Source organism: Aphelocoma coerulescens, chromosome 2, assembly GCF_041296385.1.
Source record: "Aphelocoma coerulescens isolate FSJ_1873_10779 chromosome 2, UR_Acoe_1.0, whole genome shotgun sequence".
Classification (NCBI taxonomy): Eukaryota; Metazoa; Chordata; class Aves; order Passeriformes; family Corvidae; genus Aphelocoma; species Aphelocoma coerulescens.
The window spans coordinates 163,276,918-163,296,907 of record NC_091015.1 but is presented as its reverse complement, the minus strand read 5'-3'; the positions used below and the strand labels follow the sequence as shown (position 1 = coordinate 163,296,907).

At 41.2% G+C, this 19,990-nt stretch overlaps 1 protein-coding gene across 1 annotated transcript in view; it reads left to right on the top strand.

The window, feature by feature from the left end:
* Positions 1-19,990, top strand: part of COL22A1 (collagen type XXII alpha 1 chain) — a 200,630-nt gene that overhangs the window by 65,812 nt on the left and 114,828 nt on the right. The window contains exons 7-11 of the mRNA XM_069005532.1: positions 899-979; positions 1,590-1,703; positions 2,153-2,197; positions 6,223-6,276; positions 7,051-7,086. Coding sequence (XP_068861633.1) covers positions 899-979; positions 1,590-1,703; positions 2,153-2,197; positions 6,223-6,276; positions 7,051-7,086 — 330 coding nt within the window. The remainder of the gene's footprint in view (positions 1-898; positions 980-1,589; positions 1,704-2,152; positions 2,198-6,222; positions 6,277-7,050; positions 7,087-19,990) is intronic.

Sequence of the window (19,990 nt, the reverse complement as noted above, 5' to 3'; positions counted from 1 at the left end):
CTCCATAAGAGAGATTAAAAATGAGAAGTTTATTTCATCTTTCTGTCTAGTCACAGAATGTGCTACACTTAGAAGCAGAGACAAAATCGTATGCAAATATCATCAAACTGGGTACTGAATTACACAGAAAGGTCTTTCTCCATCTGATCTTGGCATTATGAATGTTTCCACATGTGACAGAAAGAGATGGGGAAAAAAAGGAAGCTTGTTAACTCAGGACAGTTGTGATATATTCTTCATTCCTCAGATATTAACTTTATAGAGCAAAAGCCATATTAATGTATGAAAACAGAGTGTTCTGAATTTATAACTTGGCTGAATCAAACTCAAATTTATAACTTGACAAATGAACCAAAGTCAAGACACACAGGCTGATTGTCCAGCAGCAGTGTTACCCTGGTATAATTTATGTGTGATCGTTTTGTGTTTGAGACTTGTACAATCTTTCTTAGCTGTGCAAAATGGATAGCACATGCATATCAAATGTATTCATAACATTTCTCACACAGGAATAAATGGTCAGAAGATGCAAGGCACAACAGGAGAAAAACAGACCTTGTGTCTAGATGAAATTCTAGGAGGGATAGACGTGGCCAGGATATGTCTTCTCAGACAGAAATTTGGCCAGAACATGGGGATTATCATGAAAACCTGCACCAGAATTTGAATAGGCCTTTTCAGGGTCTTATTATCTCACCTCTTGGAGGCATGCTGAGATATTGGTCTATTATTGATAGGGGGAGATAGAGATTGACCACAGGATCCATAGAACCGCTGTGAAGTTAGCACCATCTGGTTTTTGTTTGTATTTGCCTGCTCTGTTTGTGGCCAAGCAAAAGGACACACAGCCTTTAATAATTCACTGTCTCTGAGACTGTTGCCTCCCTTTGTCTCCCAGTTTGATCTTCAGCGGATGGTGATTTACTGTGATTCCCGGCACGCCGAGCTGGAGACCTGCTGCGACATTCCCTCTGGACCAGTAAGCTCCTTTTTGTCATTTATTCATTTTCACATGAACACTCTTCATTGAAATCTATTACATAAATCAGGGAATATGTGGCAGTGTGGGATTATAATTTTGTTTAATAAGGGTGATTGAAACCTAACTATGTAATTGGCCCTGTAGCAGTGCCAGAGGAGGACCACTGCAGAGGGATGAGTATGAGGAATTTGAAGTTTCCAAGTTCCGTTTTCCTTGTCAAACTGTCAGGGGAAACAAAACCCTGAAGTGATGATGGAACAACAGAAATGCAGCATGAAATATTCAACATGTTCCCCACTGGTTTTATTTGGGAACAGCTAAAAACAGTGCCAGTTGCAGCTTGTTTTCCTGTGCCCAAATCTCACTAGAAACTTACACCCTCCTTTCACTCTTCTTCCCTCAGTCTTGGTTAGAGAGGTTCATTGTTCATTTTGCCACATTTTCCCCTATTGCTCGGATGAATGGCTTTTGTGGGATTTCATTCCTCATGAGGACACATTTGGCTGTGCATTACACAGTAGTGCCTCTGGGTTTTGTCTAAAGTGGGTGGAAGGGGAAACTTTCCAGCATCAAAGGCTTTGTCCTAACCTTGGGTGTTTGGGTGCAGTGCCAGGTCACGGTCCTGACAGAAGCACCTCCCCTGGAAGTGAGGCCCACTGCTGGCAGTGAGCAAGTTGGACATCTGAAGATTTTCAACTGCTCCTGTCCTCCTGGACAAAAGGTGAGTGTTGAGACAAGTGTGTTTCATTTGGGATGTCTTTAGAGGTAATGGAAGTTTTCCCAGGTGTTTTCTCTTTACCTGATTCAGTGATTCTGATCATGCTGGTAGACCTGGTAACAACATTGAAAACAAAGTGATTGTTCTTATCCAGCCCAGTTATGTACATCCTTCTGCAAATAAAATAAAACAGATTCTGAAGGTAAATGTGGCCACATTGAAAAAAAATCTCATAGCTTTTAAAAGCAATGCTCTTGCTTGTTCTGGCTCTGACTGGGACCTCTGAGAGACCAGCTTCATTGTCATTGCTCCTGAGGGCATGTCAGCTTTATTCTCTTCTCTGCTTAAACCTGAAAACATTTTTGTTATCCTCAGTAGATGTAGGATTGGGCCCCTTGCTTGAATATAAAATGAGAAGATCAGTTTGATTAATCATATATTTTCTGTCTTAGGGGGAGAGGGGTCCACTTGGCTTTGAAGGTCCCAAAGGTCAAAAGGTCAGTAATATGTGCTAGTTCATTTATTTAATTAAAAAACAATGACAGTGAAACAATATCAGAACAAGTTGAGGAGTTGAAGATTTTGAGAAATCAGAGTCAATTTAACATATGACTAAGTTCAGGCAGTTTTGGGTGAGCCTGGGACTGCAGGAGGCTCTGGCCATCTTTTATACTTGCATTTTATACTTGCATTTAGGCTTCTCCATTGCTGCTTTATGTCATTCTTAGAGTAAATGTGTTGCAAAATCCTTTTGTGCAACTTCTAAACTGGCATTTTTGCAAGTTACTGTTATTCACTAGGTCATGCACAGCTTCCATGGTAGGTCACCTGGAAAATAAGGTCGTGCTTCCATGCTGTGCCTTGCTCAGCAGTAATACATGTGCATAGTTTAGGTAGCAGCCTTCCAGTCACACTCGAGAAAATCTTGAGACTAGGGGTAAAGAATCAGTCGCAATCTGTTATCCTTAGCAAGACTGTCTGAGTCATGGTGTTAAATATAGGACACTTCCCTCAGTACTCTTCTTCCTAGATAAAAGAGTAGGAGAGTGGTCGTGATGTCTGTTTCAAGTTTCACAGTGCAGCCTTTATATTACCCTGCATGTTCTGCAAGCCTCTTTGATATACACGTGTGTGCATTCAGCATGGGCACATTTTCCTTCTGTGCCTGTTTACAAATAGAGCCATGAGGCAATAGACTCACAAGGAGCACTTGTACTGGAAGAAAACAGAGACTCAACATTGCTGGAAAGTTGGTGGTGTTGGTGGTTCCCAGTTTTACTATCTGTGAAAAGATGTTGGGGGAAAAAAGTTGTATTCAAAACTATTTCCATCTGAATCACTTCTGCAAATTGAGTCACTGAATTTATACCTGTTTGGTAAATAACCAAGTTGTATCCCACCAAAAGTCACTCAGTTATTATGAAAGACTGTGAGAGGGGAAAGGAAAAATCTCTGGGTCTTGGAAAGTCAAATGTCCTCAGAGATGTGTTGTCTTTTGGCAAAGCTTGGTCTGCTGTCTGCAAGGAGAAGTTTTGGAGATAAGAATATGCCTTTTGGAGGCTGGGATGAAAGAACATGGGCTCATTACTGCTCAAATGTGCCTGGCTGAAAGCACAGAAAAAGGTTCCTTATGCTTCCACATATATATAAATAGGAGCTTTCTATTTTAATCTGTGACAGTTTAAATAGCGATGGGCTATTTTAAGGAATGGCAAAGCCATGACTGTTGTGAGGAGGTTGCAGAAAAGGCAATGATGATAATGATAAAAGGGCCCTGCATCAAGATCCCATTGTCTTCCCCTGCTTTGCCAAGGTCTGTGTGCTGGTGAGGGTGTCTCTGTGTCGCATGGGACAGTGTTGGGTGCAGGTCACACTAGTGGAACACAGAGGAGTGTATCTACAAGCACAGCATCAGCAGGTTTTCCGGAACAGACCCCAAAAGGGCTGCCCCACTCCTGTGTGACATTCCTCTGGCTGTAGTGGTTTGAGACTTGTACACAGACAAGGCAGGACTGCGTCACAGTCTCAAGGACCTGGGGATGATGCCATTTAAATCTGGGATCTGACAACAATTTAGTACAAATGTGATGACTTGAGACAAATGACTTAGCTTCTCTATCTGCTAAATAAGGCACGTAATAGATTTTTCTCCCAGCTTGCAAAGACGTTGTGATTCAATAACATACACTACTCTCGACAGCAGTTCTTACATCACTGTTGCCAAGGACCAGCTTGTCACAGTCCTTGCTCTATGTTCAAGAAAGAATTTTGCTCTCCTTCTTGCTCTCTGCAATGTTACTGAGCTAACCAGGCTAAAATGCTGGCCTTGGCAAGGAATTCAATGCTATTTGCAACTCCCCAACATTACCACCTGCTATTTATTAAAGAACGATGAAGATAATGAGTTTCTGATCTTCTCTAAGTCTTCAAAGGCAGGGCAGAACAGGAGAGCTTGCAGTTATTAAAAAAGTTGAAAAAATTCCTGGGAGATAAACACCTCTGCCTCTATCCCCCATGCTGCCAAACAGAGGGTAATGCATGGAAACACAGTTGATGTGTTTTGGAATGAGATACGGTAAAGGAGCGTATTGGGAAACAGCTAGGCAGGAAATAGCTGTGGCAGAATTGGCTAATATGTCTGAAACTGGGTCCTATTGATAAATTTTAGATGGTAATGACAACCCAGTCTGATTTATTTTCCTTCTACAGTCCCTCTGCAGGCTGTGTTGTTTGCAGGCAGCCAGGACGGCTGGTTGGGGCACTGGGCTGATGATCAACAGCCTTCTTCTCTCTTCCAGCATTGCTATTGATCCAAGTTTACAGAAATTTTTTTCTGTGTGAGACGTTTTTGTCCACATAGAAATTACAATTCTTACCTGCAATTGTGAACTTTGTGAAGTCCAGTACATTAGACAAGCTCTAGCAAGATATACCTTTTCCTCCAAATTAGAAAGGTTTTGTACTTTCAGTGACTTAAAAGAGATGGCTGCATACAAATTTTTATGAATTTTACCACAGCCTTCTTAATATTACTGTGACGTAACTTTTGCATATATGCTACTTTGTGAGTTTTCTTTCAGCAAAAAAACAAAACAGAAAGGTTAAAGAAAGAAACTTCATATTTCCTGTGCTTTCAAAAGCATTTCTTCACCTGGGGAAAAGAAAGCATGATCCTGGCAAATGTTTTCAGTGTCTGGTGCTGCTAAGCACATTTTTTGAGGGGGCATAGATCAGGATAAATTGGATAGAGGCACAAAATTAAATCCTGCTGTGGTCCATGTGGGGAGATTTGGGGAGAGCAGGGGTCATCAGACTTATTGATGCTGTGGTACTGGAGGGTTCTGCTCCAGGTCTGAGACTTTTTCAGCTTGATATTAAGTCTGTACTGAAGTCCACAGTGCCTAAATTCCCTACCAGCAAAAGACGATGGGAGGCACAAATAGGTGAGCACGCTGTATTTGTTAGTGAGGGATGGGATGCTCAGCACAGCAGGTTTCTGGTTTGTACATTTTGGGTAAGAATCAGGAAGGAGCTAGGTAGAGGTGTGTGGGCAGAGCCCTCTCCTCCCCAGCAGCTCCCAGTGCTGGAGGAATTAAATGAACTGATGGCGACACTGCACATAGCCTTGAACTAGTTCTAGTAGTGGATATATCCTCAGCTGGTCCTTCCTCTAGTTTTGAGACTGCAGAGCAGTGTGTGAAAATGATTTATGGGTATTTTTTCTGCACTTGCTGGGTTTGGCAACACTTCTAGTTCTGTATCTGATAAATATTTATGAAATTTTGTATATTCTTTGATTCTTTATCCCTTTTACCCCTGTCCTTTTTAGGAGAAAAGTGAAAGAAAATTTCGCTTGGTTTTTGATTGACCGTTTTTCTCTTTTCCTCCCTATGGATGTCTTTCTCCAGTTATAATTTTTCCAACCATCATAAATTGTACCTTTTCAACTGTCTCTTTTCTATGTTCCTTTCCCTCTCTCTCATTGGAACAAGCAGAAAGAGTGAGTCTTTGTGTGTTGCACACTTGTGGGAGGGAAGAGAAGAGTTATCTGACACTGAAGAGTTAGTGTGAATGAAAACAAGGGTTTTGAATTAAAAAGAAAAACAACAAAAAACTCTCAAATCTTAACAGTATTTTCAGGTTTATTTTTTGAGTATTTTAGGCATGTGCACTCTAGGTCTTCTGCAAAGCACCTTTCCAAGTACCTCCTCTCTTAATAAAAATCAAGTACTTTTGAAGTACCTCACAGGAGAAAACTCTGTCTTGCCAGTGCACTCCAAAGGCTTCTACCTGTATTTTCATATGAAAAATAGAATAGAAAATAAATCTGAAGACTTGGATATTCAAGACATGCAATTAGGTACATCCAGTCCTCAGGGCAGGAGCTGAAATCTTGGCTGTAGAGACTTGTGGGAGCAAAAGTGTCCATAATTTCAGTCAAACCCTTGTTGCATCACTTTCCTTCTTTGTCTAAGAAAGGAATGAATTAACTCTGTGATATTAACACATTTTCTATTTCAAGGGAGAAAGAGGCATCCCAGGGCTCCCTGGACTCCGAGGAGAAAAAGGAGAGTCAGTAAGTAAGAAACATCCAATGATTTTGCTAAAGGAGATGAAAATGTAAGTAGCTGTTTTCTCCTTTATGTTGAGAACCTGCTCACAACGTTGTGTGCCCTGGTCGAAGCTGTTCCCTCTGCTGGACCTGAATCCCAGGAGGAATCTGATCTTCCTGGCATTCACTGTCCTCTCTTGGAGAGGGGGAAATGGAGGTTCAGCCCTGGGTACAGCTGATAACTGACTTAGTATGGACCTTCTAATTAAGTATGTGACTTGGATGTACTTGATTATGTCACAGCTGCACCTCTGCTGGGGACAATATGAGGCAACTGAACACAAAGAAGATGCAAATCTCTCTCGACTATTTACAGTCAGATGACCAAGATACAGCCTTCCCCATCTGCAATTAATGCAAATGCCAGACTGAGTTTTTAGGCAAGAAAATCTTTAACCCTATGTAAAATTCATTCCAGTAAGCCTTGTTGGCAACGTTGCTTTTGGAAATGTAGCATCAGACTCTTCCATGAATAAAAAATAAGATGTTTTTCTGGCTGCAGTAGGAGAATTTGGGATAAGTTTTTTAGTTTAATTTGTCACTGAGTTATTATCAAGGAATTATGCCCAAGGAAAATTGCTTTCCTTATAGTAGCTGTGAGGTGACTTGTGTGTCCATATATAAAGAGAGATAGATCTCGGATACATAACAAGGAAAACATGAAATATGTATTTGTAGTGTTGTTTGATATCCTTGTTTTCAAATGTATATTTTCCCCTTGTTTTTTTTCATTTCTAGGGCAAAGCCTATGGCATAGGAGAAAAAGGAGAAAAGGTAAGATCTAATCCTTCACTGTTCCAACAAATGAATTGCTTGCTGTTGCCTTCTGTAGTTCAGAGGCTCCTTTTGGAGTGCACAGGATGCATAGATCTTTGTGGGGAACTTTTATGCCTTGTTATGCCTCCTTCTGCAGACAAGCTTTTGAGTGTTCATTGCTTTTTCCCCTTTGTGTTCTTGGAGTTTCTTTGTGCACTGCCCATGGAAAATCTTATCAAATTGAAATCATAATCTTTGCTTTGTGTAAGGAGCAGTGAGTTCGTGGAGGATAATGCACTAAAGAAATTGGCTGGAAAGATGAAAAACAAAAGGAAAGCATAATTTTGAGTTTATTGAATTTTCAGCAGGATTAAATTTGGCTTATGAGGAGTCTGTTGTAGTCTTTCTTCCAATTGGATCTTTTCATTAATAAACTGAATGACAAAAGCTGGAATATTTTTTTACTTCAAATATTAGGCAGGACAGAATAATAAGACTTGGATGTTTAAACTGAGGACATGGAATAACCACAGAAAATTTCTGGTTTATCTGTCTTGTAAAACTCTTTCATTGGTGATCAACACTGGGAAACAAGTAGCATGACTGGATTAATTTCATTTTAAAAAGATAGTGATTTCGAGGCAATTCTGGCTGCAAACTTTCTGTTCTGCACAGAAAAATGAATCTTGATGCCTTGATTTCAATTAGCTCTTTCTGTCTGTAGCTCCATATCACAGCTGGTTGAGGGTGTTTTCCTTTTGATCAAAATGAAATTTCAAGTTGCAGCAAACAATGGAAAAAGAGGGTATAGGAGACAAATGTATTAAGGAGGGAGTATGGCTCATTTTGAAAATGAGATTAAGAATCTGTTGGGCTGTTTCTCAGGGAATCTGTGGCTACTCAATTGCTCAGAGAACTTAAAACAATATTGGACTGTGATCGAAAAGGAAGAATGCTGCACCAGAGAGAACATGGCATTTATGGCCATTGCACCTTATCATTTGCTCTTTCTATGGTTATGATATATTGATTGTAAATAGTGGTAATTCATCATGTGAAATTACAATCAAAATGGCAGGAAATATTATTGAGCCAGGCTAGAGACATGGGGCCATAAAGAACACATTTCTGCATTCATTTTCCTGCAGTCCTCCCACTGACAGCCACTGTTTAGCCTTTGGGACTCAGGATTCAGCCTTTGGAAAGCAGTTCGTGTTTGGCAGGTGGTGAGAGTCAGCAGTGTGGTGGGAAGCATGATGTTTATGATATGAGTTGTGCTGTAGTTTAAGCAAGTTCTTGTTTTCTTATGTTTTGAACTCTGCAGAAAAATGCTGGAAAATATCTTTCCATCTGTATTATTTTCATGCATAGGCAAATAGATTTGCATGTCTGGAGGGGGGAAAGTAGAGAGACCTCACAGTATGTGCAGAACTTCTTTGGCTGGAGCAGCCAAACAGCACTGAGTGCCCAAACAAATGTGCAGGCTTGGAGGATGCTGAGTTTATGGTCAGCTTGTTGTGTTTATTTGGTACCTCTGCCAGCTGAGGCAGCTTGTTCTCATCTGTGGAGGGAGGGTATCTGGTACCCAGGTGTTTGTGCCCCATGTGCACCCAATGGCTGAGTGTCAGTGCTGTTGCTGATGCAGAGCAAAGATATATCAGCTTTATGTTGCTGGCTTGATTAAAAAGGGAGCCTGGGGACACAGAAGCATGAAATCATAGACTATGTCAGGTAGGAAGGAACCCACTGGGATCATCTAATTCAACTCTCTGCTCCTTCCAGGACTACCTAAAACTAAGCTCTGTAACTAAGAGCACAATCCATATGATTCTTGAGCTCTGACAGGCTTGGTGCCATGGCCATGTCCTTGCACAGTCTGTTCCAGTGCCCAAGAAGTAGCCAGAACCACAGGGAGCGGGGCTGCAAGTGCCTGCAATGCCAGTTACCATCTCTACTCCCGAAGAAAAGTAGAATAACGTATGGAATTAAAACCTTCCTGAAGAGGAGAACACCTGGAAGTAGAGAATTCGTGTCTGCTTTGTTTGCCTGTTGGTGCTGCAATGGCTGCATGAGCAGGAATTCTTGTTTTTCACTTTGGCTGTGACAGCTTTGTTTCCTTGATTTTCACAAGTATGAGCCAGTGCTGGAAAGCTGGATCAGAGATGCTGGACTTTACTAACAGCTGCAGTCTGTGTGATTGTTGCCGTGTATGTGCTGCGGGATCCTTTAAAAGCATGAGGCTCACATCCTAAATGTTGATGGAACTAAGTTGTCTCACCTTTGAAAAGACTGAGATGACAAGATTAAAATCATCCCCTTATTACAGTCTTGCTCTCCAGCTGTGCCAGTGCCAAACACCTGTCAGACCACGTGTTGCCAAGTACTGTTTGTAGGGCATTTATGTGAGGTCTGAGGCATTTGTTAGATGGAAAATCCTGTGCTTTTCCAGGAGGACAGGAGAGGCACTGGCCTTGCTTCTCCAGATCATTACCTTGGTTATATCACCAAGTTAAAGCCAAGAGGATGTTTGTATTAGAATATATAAAATGGTGGGCACAGCATTGGTGGTAAACCAAAAGATAATTGCAGCTGTGGCTAAATTCATATTGACATGAGGACTTGACTTTTACACCCAGGAAACTCACAGTGATACTTCAAGCAGCAGCCTGGCATGTTCTGCCAGGCTTAAATAGCTCAGAGTGATGGAGGATGCTTTTTATGTACAGAAACATGCATATGCAGCCAAGTTATTGCACACAGATATAAAAAAAAGAAAATACCACAATGCATCTACAGGTGCCCTTGTAAACCTCTCTCAAGTGGATTTCCTGGAAAGGTGGGATTCAGCTATTGCTATTCTGTATTTGATCTTAAATTTCCATTGCTGACTGTCATCTCTCAGCCCTTGGAGTTCTTAACCCCTTTCACATTAGATGCAGTCTGTCATATTTCTGCTCATAAATCTGTTTCCCTTTACTGTGTGTGTTCATTCACTTTTGAAAACGCTTCTTTTGTTGAACTGATTATTATACATGGGTAAATATCCAATTCTGTAACATCACCACCATGAAAGGGAATGTTCTAGCTTTATTCTGGCAGTCATTCAAGTGGACATCTGCTAAACTAGATAGTCTGATCCTGCAAGGGTTATAACTCCCATCTTCAAATCTCTATTTGTTCAAGAGGAGTAGAGGCAAGAGAGGAGTGAGGGCAGCAGGAGCAGGTGGAGAGTGCAAGAGCCACGGCTCACCGCAACAGGACAGCATTTCTGAGGATGATTCAAGCAAAATGGGGTTTCAGTAACTCAATAAAAGTCAGAGAATTCATGTCTGAAAAGGGAGGTTCTGTAGAGCATGAGGGCTGCATTCCTGGGGCACAGCCATCCACATGATGAGCCAGCCCTTTTAATGCCTCCATGCAAAATTTAACTGGGAGACTTTCAAAAACTTATCCCTTTATCTTGCAAAGTAAAGAGCATTATGCAATGGTGCTGAGCCACCCTTCCAGCATCCCAAAGGCCAAGAGAAGTGAGAAGGCTCTGCAGGCAGGAAGGTGCTTGCATGCAAAAGTGATGACTTTGGAGAGAATAAGATGAAAATTTGTCAGACTTTGAGTGGTATGGAGATACTAGTAGGAAATTATTTTTCACTCTTTCTTCTGTTGTAAAACTGAAGGGGAAGCAAATCAAGCTACCTGATGGCAAGTTTAAAATTAACAAAATGAAGTTGCTTTTCATCCATCAGGTCTTGAAACACTTCTCTGCAGTCTGTTCTGGAGGTTAAAATTTTGTGTCTTTAAAACAGTGCATATGAGTTAATTAGAGAGAGACATCTGTAAACCTCTAGTCAGTACAAAGACATTCTTTGCTTCAGGATGTCAGTGGAGCCCTGCAAACTTTGATTGGTGACAGCAGGACAAAAAGTTTGAGAAGTCTCCAAGGCAGATGGGACAGGAGCTCACTGCACCTTTGTCTTGACTGCTGGTAGTCGTTCTTAGACTTTTGGTACAACTCTTGAATATTTGTAACACACTCACTGCCCAGAAAGGGACAGAAATTTCTACAGTCTGTTCAGGGCTTAGGCCAACACTATCCACACCTTCTGAAGAAGAGTAGAAAACATGAAAAAGGTGTCATGAAACAAGTGGATCAAGTGATCACTACCATGATTTTTCCACAGGAAACCAATTTGTCAGAGGAAAAAAACTCTAACCACAAGCACCCACCTTTTGCAGAGGTGGTGGATGAAGGTTTCATTATGTTTTACACTGGGACTTTCCTCACTAATGAGCTTCCAAGATATCCAAGCTTTCTTTTTGTGCTTATCTGTTTCCCTTTATGCTAATAATCACACAGACAGCAATGAATATGAGAAACAACTTTGGTAGATTAAGTCTATATTCTCCTGGAATTTTTTTTTTTTTCATGGTAATGACTCTGATAAAAATTCAGAAGGATTATTATAGTATTTCTAAGGAGAATAAAATCTCTGAAGTGGCTTGGCTTATTAGAAATGCCCTGACTGCAAGACCAAGTGTAGAAAAGAAAAGCAGGCAGATAGTTAAGGCTCTGGGCTACACTGTAGGACATCCAGACTTAGAACTTGGCTCTAATGACCTTGAGCAAAGCAGCTAGTCTTTGTTCCTCTAAAATTAAGCTGAAGAACCTCTTTCTCTGCAGGTTTGTATATCTTGCCTGCTAGATCCTTCAAACAAAGGCTTTGCTTCCCCTTTTCTTCCAAGTTGGAGCTATTGCCATTTCTAGAGCTTCTGGAGAAGCTGTGGAAATCTGCTCTGTTAGATACAGTCTCTCCAACACAGAGCCCTGTGCTCTGTCTGCCCCGAGGCACCTGAATGAAAGGCCTGACCTGAAAGCCCTGTTGCTTTTTATCCCTGTGCTGTGAGCAGGACTTACCAAATTAGCATGAGTGCTGTGCCTTTAGATCAGGGCTGGCCAGCATCCAGCAACTTGGGACACAACAAAATGAGTGCAGTTCTACCTGCAAAAATGCTGCAGGCATAGCTGGAGTCTGGTGCTGCAGGGTGGTTCGATGGTGAAGGAGAGCTTTCATGTGTGTATTTTTAAGGGATGCATTTTGGGACCAGGAAGATGGTTTGTGTGATTTGCTGGCAGGTAAGGCTCAGACTGACAGTGATATTTTAGACCCAAGGGCCAGAGGTGAAATCTTGAAAACAACTTCAGTACAGAGGAGAGGGAAAAACCAGCTGAACTTCTAATAGCAGGATGTGTTCTGTGAGCTCTTAAATGATGTGGGGTCTGAGCTTACATGAACCAAGATATAGTCCTTATTTCTGCAACTTCCAAATAAAGCTATTTATCACTTCAAGAGATATGTATGTCCTTTTCATTGCTGAAACCATGAGCCCAGTGCAGGGAAGATGCTCCGGTGAGGTTACAGACCTTGCTTGGGTTGCTGTGGTGTTCAGATAGTGTTACTAACTCCCTGAACTTGTAAATGCCACCCAGTTTACCCAGGACTGGTGAGCTGAAGGGTTTCCCCTGAGAGACTAAGGCAGAAGCAGGCAGGAGCCTTGGTACATCAGCCCCCGTGCCCACTCCTTCAGTGAGCACATCCAGACAGTAACAAAATGGGAAAACATCTCCAAGTTTAGGGATAATATTGAGTTGAAATCTGAAGACCAAAAAAAACCCCACTGCCCTGTCACTGATGTTCCTTGGAGACAGTGGCTATGGAAACATTGCCTTCTCAGGGTTGCGTTCTAATGTTCTTAGTGCTCAGTTCTTATTTTATTGCAGAATAAAAAGTAATGTGAGCATAGCTAAAACTGACCTGGCAATGAAAAGTGAAAGCACAATCTTCAGGCTTTTTTCTATATATGTTTTGGGTTTGGTTTTGATTGGTTTTCTTGGGTTTTTTTTTTTTTTTTTGTTTTGTTTTTTTTTTTTTTGTGTCTTTTTTTTTTTTTTTTTGTTTTTTTGTTTTTTGTTTTGTTTTGTTTCGGTTTTTTTTTTGTGCTGGGAATCATCTCTCTCAGCAACTATCCTTAGCTACTGACTTAATCTAGTTAAGAGCACTTAACCTCTCAGTCCAGCACTTAAACAGCTGTACAATAATACCTCGTCTAGTTCACTGGAGTTGTTCATACCTGGGATTTCTTCTCAGAATCCTCATATTAAAGATGAGTTCTAGTAATGTTACTATCTGCCTTAGTATGTTCTGAATCCTCTTGTGTATGTGGCCAGTTCTGCTCTGCATGCTGAGCATTTTTGTGTCCCCTTAACTGTAATTAAAGCACATTCTGCAGAGCTAAATAACCGTGGTTTGATGGAGTTCTTTTTCTTAACCATAATTAGAGGGTTTTAGATAAATTCTGTGGGTTTCTGTGACCCAGAATAACAGCTGCAGACTGCAATAAACAACTCGAAGACAGCTCACATGCTTATTGTGATTGTGACAGCTTAATTCTCAGCAGTGTAAGAGTAATACTAACTTGGTTCCTTTTTTTTTCCTTACATAAACTTAGAAAACATGTATTTCTTTTCATCATTGTCCCCTGGCTGGCAGGTACATTGCTAGTATGCAATGACATCTACTGGCAGCCAGAAGTTTGCAAAGTCTTCAGCACTTGTTTCTTTAGAGGATTTCTCTGCCAAGATCCACTGGCAGTGGAGAAAGGAAGCATCTGAGATTTGCCAGCTTCATGTTTCTTCTGAAAATAAATTGGGCGGGGAAAAAAACAATTGTCTTGATTCTGTAATTGATAAATCTTGCTGGAATGCAGGATGCTCCTGAGAGTGATATTGCAGTGGAGAGGTATGGATTATCTGCCTGTTAGGTGGAAAATAAAACAGCTTTCCCAGCAGTCTGGAGAACACCCTCTGAAGAGCAGCTCGTAGAATGAATCTAATGAATCTAATGAATCACAGAGAGCTGAAGCATTACACGAAGTAAGTTGCTATCACTGGTCCATCAAAGGTATCCTAAGCATTCCCTGCTGGTTAATCTCCCCAGTTAAGCAGACAGGTTTTCCCCTTTCCACAGATCAAAGCTGTTGCTGGGCTGTTCTTGGTTCTTGTGATGGCTGAGAAGGTGCAGGTGCCTTGTTCATGGGCTCTCTGAAGATGCAGGTGAGGGCAGCTGAGACAGGGCAGCACTGGATTTTATGCTGTTCTTTACTTGCCCAAGTGCAACCCTGGACACCTTTAATTTCCTCTTCTGGATTTCTCACCCTTTTTCTTAAGCACTACCTTGAGGTTTTGCCTCCCAAAGCCCACAAGGCCTTCTGCCTCTGGCAGTGACGGGATGATGGTGTTTTGGGTCTCAGACCCTGCTGAATAATGAATGTACACATAGTACTAAGTGACAGATAAGGAAAATGTGAGGGTTTTTTTATCATGGCAAATGCTTGCTTTCCTGCTGAAGCAGTGTGTGGACCCTTAGTGGTTGTTGTTTCAAGGATATCTGATACAGTTGGTATTGGGAGTAGTTTTGCGTCTCTGGAGACTCTGTTTTTATTTCTGTCCTTGTCACTTGCTCCAAATGAGATCTTGACCAGAGCTTTTCCCTTTCTTTTACCTCAGTGTCGAAGTACAATGGGAAGATGGATCATGACCTTTTTCATGACATCTGAGATGAAAAAGACCTAGGGAGCAGCACCACTTTATAAAGAAATAGCACAAAATCATAGAATAGTTTGGGTTGGAAGGGACTTTAAAGATCATCTATTTGCAGACCCTGTGTCTGGCTGGATCAAAGAGATTTATAGCTTTGGCAAAGACTTGACAGAGCAGCCTCAGGTGTGTTTGGCAATGAACAGTAGTGCATCACTGCAACTAATAAATAGGTGGTGATAAGACTTTAGGCAGATGTTCTCTCCAGTTTGGGTGTGACATTTAAAGAGAGGTGTGGAGAGATGTTGCTCTTGCAAAGAGCAATGAGAAGAATGATCACTGATTTGGCAAATTTACCCAGCAGGGAGAGATTTAAAGGAAGGGACTCCTCAAGGAGGGGAGGAATCATGGACCAGACAATGCAGTTAATCCTGAGGAAAAGCTTTGTACATATTTCAGGGAGGCACCAGAAGATAGACTAAGTGGTGAATGTGGAATATCAGTAGCAGGAGATGGTTAAAAGCAGATCAACACCAGAGTTCAGAGTGCTCTGACACATTACTCCTCTGCCCTAAAATGCTCTTCTTGGAACTACTGAAATTTTTGAGGGGTATCTGGAGATCTGAAGTATCAGAAACTTCCCAGAAACAGAAGAAATTGAATTTATAGATTATTCTGGCAAGAAAAAATATCAACCAGTGTCTGTAAAATCATCCACAAGACCAGAACCATTTTCTGTATATTTTTTGTAGATGTAAGGACTTTAATTCATCAGTGCCATGATACATGACTGGAATATTTTTCTGTTTCAATGAACACTTCCCTCTGGCACTTGGCAAGCTGTTTGTCTGGTCCTGAGCAGTGTCAGGTGCTGGCAAGGAGCATTGACTTGCTCTTCAGGGCAAAGAAGTTTTTGGAGCAAAGTTATGTTTTTCATATTTCAAGGTTTCTAAGAATCGTATCTTTAATTGAAGACCCTCTTGCCCCAACCATGCAAACAAGAAAAAATGGACTTTTGGCATCTGTTAGTCCTGCTTCTACAAATCGAACTCATTGCAGTCCAGTATTTTGGTCAGGTTATTCCTCTGTGCAGTGAGAGTATGATACCAATTGTTTCCAATTATATTTTACCTCCTATTCATGATGTTCAATCATAAATAGCTCTGCAAACTCTTGACTGTTTCTTAATTTGAACGTTTCAACGATTGATTGAGCAACTCCAGCTGTAGAACAGGAGTATTTCAAACAGAAGAGCTCCCTCCTGTACTCTCCTGTGCTCTCTGCTGCAGAGGTGCTTTCTTTAGTTACATTCTCCACTTGGCTCAGCCTGGGTTGGAGATGAAGCAGCAGTGCAGGAGTTGTCAGAGGTGTCTGACCACGCCAGTCTCTCAGCAATCACCTACTAAGGGAGTGAAGGAGTATCGTGGTGGGGAGGCAGATAATATGAAGCTGATGGAAAGAATTCCAGGCACCAGTGATAAAATTGTAGGATATTTCAGTGTTATTGTGAATTATACACTGACTTAAATTAGTGTAAAGCTGTGTCACATGAGTGAGCTCTGATGCAACTTTTCTCCTGCAGTACCAAGTTTATAGGTGACCACGTGTCAAATTAATTATGACCCACTGTTGCTTTACCTATTTTTATGAAAATTTGGAGTATCGAGTTTCTTGAGAGAAAGATATCTGTTGGAATCTCTGAAAAATGATGCATCTGCTCTCTCCAGCACATCAGTGATGATAAAATGGAGGGTCAGAAGGACTTTTCTGGTCTCATGGTGGGATCCATGATATTCATGATAAGATTCAAGGGTTCAGAGAGTATTTGAAAACACGGTTCCCTGAATTTCTTTTGGGAAAGTACCTTTTGGGGACAATTGACTTCTATTTAGTGGATTAAATAAAATCTTTCATATGTTTGAAATACAAAAAATTCCAATAGTTATCATTTAAACAGTTGTTTGCACTGGGCTGGATTTCCTGATAGTCCTGCAGAACCTGTGTCTTCCACTGACCCCTGTGTATCATGTCCACGTTACCATTCTGTTTATTAGAACAGACTATAATGCACACACCCAGAAGAGAAGATTTTCTTAATTTCTTTCTTGTTCTTTACTGCAGCAAAATCCAAGTTGAGATGAATATCTTATTTTATGTGGAAGCAGAAGATTAGGCCAACTTTGGTGTCAAATTTGCCAAGATATTAATAGGGTTTTAGCATCATTAAGCTAATAGAATCTTGCACCTGGGCACTGGAGAATGGCAGTCATTTGTGCTGGCTGTCTGGTCAGCAGCTTTTGAAAATGGAGCTAGGTGACATATATCCACTGCAGCTCTGCAGTTGATCTGCAGATCACCCCTGGCTTTTAATGAAACCTTTATCTTTGCCTTGCTTATCTAAAAAAAACCCCACCTCAAAATTTAAAGTATATTTCAATAGAATATTTATTTTGTCATTGGTTGGTTCCCTTGAATGAAGAAACCCTGAAAGGAAAGATATTGCATTCTTCCAGACCATGATGTCTCTTGGAAGTGTTCTAAGACATTTGAACCTGAAGACCCCACCCAGCTTGTGACATCTCTTCTGTCCTCCCATTTCATGTGACTCATCAAACACTGATAACAGTTCAGAGTGTAACCATGGATCAGCAGCAGGACAGCTACCCATCATCTTCTCATTTATTCTTCATGAACATCAAGCTGTTGTGTTAGATGCAGGCCAAAGAGCCAGGAAAAAGAACAAATTTATGGTTAAGGCACTGACCTAGGTCACAGAAAATCTGGAGTGAGTTTCTATCTTTGTCCCAGGCCCTGGGACCTTCCATCCGTCCTCTGCTTCGTTGTACCTCCAACTCATCACCCTCATGAGGTGACAGCAAAATTACAGTTGCTGTAACTCCCTTCTCATTTCACAGGGGTGCTGTGAAGTTAATTAACAAAGGAGAGAGGGGGTGTTAATGGTGAAGTGCCACCACTGCATAGTTCAATTTTACTTCTGTTTCTGTTTCATCTTGCCCAGTTGTTCTGTTTTTCTTCAGATCTTGCTATTTTGTCTCCTACTTTGGCTCTAGACTTCCCAGTTTGTGAAGCTGCCAACATGCTGAGCGTGTGATTCATGGTGTTCTGCTTGGCAGATTTTTTTTATGTCTCCCAATGACACCTCCACTGACATTTTGTGACAGGGTTAGAAATTTTAATTTCATACCAGGATTAGAAAAGTGGCACTTTTGCGTGAGATGTAGACCAGTTTGGAAGATAAAATAAATAAAATGTATGGAATTGACCTTAGAATTATCTGTCTTTTGATGTCTGCTCTGTATGCTGAAGGAAAAGTCCTGTGATTTATTTGAATTTGACAGGCAAATGAGAATCTAACCATGTGTTTTGGACTGACTTTTCCCCATTATTTTTTTTTTTTTTGTTTCGTTTGCTCTATTTTCATTAACATAGGCTGCAACCCAGAGTTTCAAATAAAATATGTGATTATAGGCCACAGCTGTTCTCAAGTTAGAAGAAATATTTGTAAACTTGGCAGCTGCTTGAGGAGCTGCAAATGGAGGAAAGAGAAACATTTAAATTTGAGTGGATTGCTTAAAAAAATCACTGAGGAATTTTTCCTTTATGTGATTCTGATGTCTCTCTAGGATCAGGTAATATTGAATTGTTCTATCTCTGCATCTTTCCTTATACCTGCAGATTCTTTCCTTCTCTGTTTTAAATCTGTTCAGAAAAAAATTGCTATGAGGCAATTTTGCTATGGCAAAATCTGTGCACTAGTTTTTCCCACTCTGATGAAATATATCATCTAGTAATTAAGGTTATTTTTACTGTAATGTCTTTGTTATCTCCATTCAGACATACCAGAATCTATATGGGATGTTGTGCTGGTTTTGGCTGGGGTGGAGTTATTTTTCTTCACAATGGCTGGTATGGGGCTGTGTTTTGGATTTTTGTTGATAATACAAAGATGTTTTTGTTATTGCTGAGCAGGGCCTACACAGAGCCAAGGCCTTTTCTGCTTTTTGTACTGCCACATTGGCAAGGAAGTTGGGGGTGCAGGGGAGGTTGGGAAGAGACACAGCCAGGGTAGGTGACCCAAACTGACCAAAGGGATATTCCAGACCAGGTGACATCATGCTCTGTATATAAAGTAGGGGAACAAGAAAGAAGGGGGGGACATTTGCAGTGATGGTGTTTGACTTCCCAAGTCACCTTTACATGTGATGGAGCCCTGCTCTCCTGGAGGTGGCTGAACACCTGCCTGCCCATGGGAAGCAGGGAATTAATTCCTTGCTTTGCTTTGTTTCTGGGCAGTTTTTGCTTTCCCTATTAAACTGTCTTTATCTCCACCCGTGAGTTTTCCAGCTTTTACCCTTCTGATTCTCCCCCCAGTCCCGCTGGTAGGGGAGTGAGTGAGTGGCTGCATGGGCCTTGGCTGCTGGCTGGGGTTACACCATGGCAAACGTGTACATAATTTGGCCACAGACCATAAATACATGGGCTACCATAAACACGGGGTAGAGGGGCTCACTGTAATCCAGCTGAGGTGAACCTTTGCACAACCTACAACAAATTAAGGTTCATGGAGCAATTGCTAACCTGGAGCTGGCATGGTCTGGCAAATCCACAGGATGCTGGTGTATCCAGAAGACATCCTTCCTCAAATAGAAAAATGGAGTAATTCTGCTGATGTACACAAACTAGCAGAGGAACTTCTCTGGGTGTGTTTGTCCTTACCCACATCACCTATTTGTTTTTAATGGCTGAAGCCAAGAGGAGTATTTTTATTCTTCATCATCCCAATATTCTTGTCTGCAGCATCTGAGAGTTGCCTGTGCTTTGAAGTTTCTCATGATGTGGCATTTCCTTTGATCCACTGGGCCTGGACAACCCATGTACCCATGTGAGGCCCTCTCTGAGAGCCCCTTGGAAGAACAGAAGTAGTGGTTACCCCTTGCTTTGTATCCATTGTGTGGCTCTGAATGCTTCCATTTAAAAGCAAATACAAAGAAATTCAAAATTCTATCCTTTTTACTGAATTCTGCTTAAACTTTTTGGTTTCAGTATGGCTTGGAAAACCTTCCTAATTTTCTTGTAGAATTGTTACCAATTCTTTGAGGAATGAGGGATGGACTTTTCAGAGTGACTTTTCTAGTGCTGCATCCTGAGAGGCTGCAGTATTTCATTTTTTTAATAACTTCCTAAGACAAGCTTATTTGTTACTGCAAATGCCATATTTGTTACTGCAAAACAGCTCACAGATACCACTACCTGCACATTCCAGTTTTCTCCACAAAACTATTGACCAAAAAAGCGAAAGGTCACCCCACT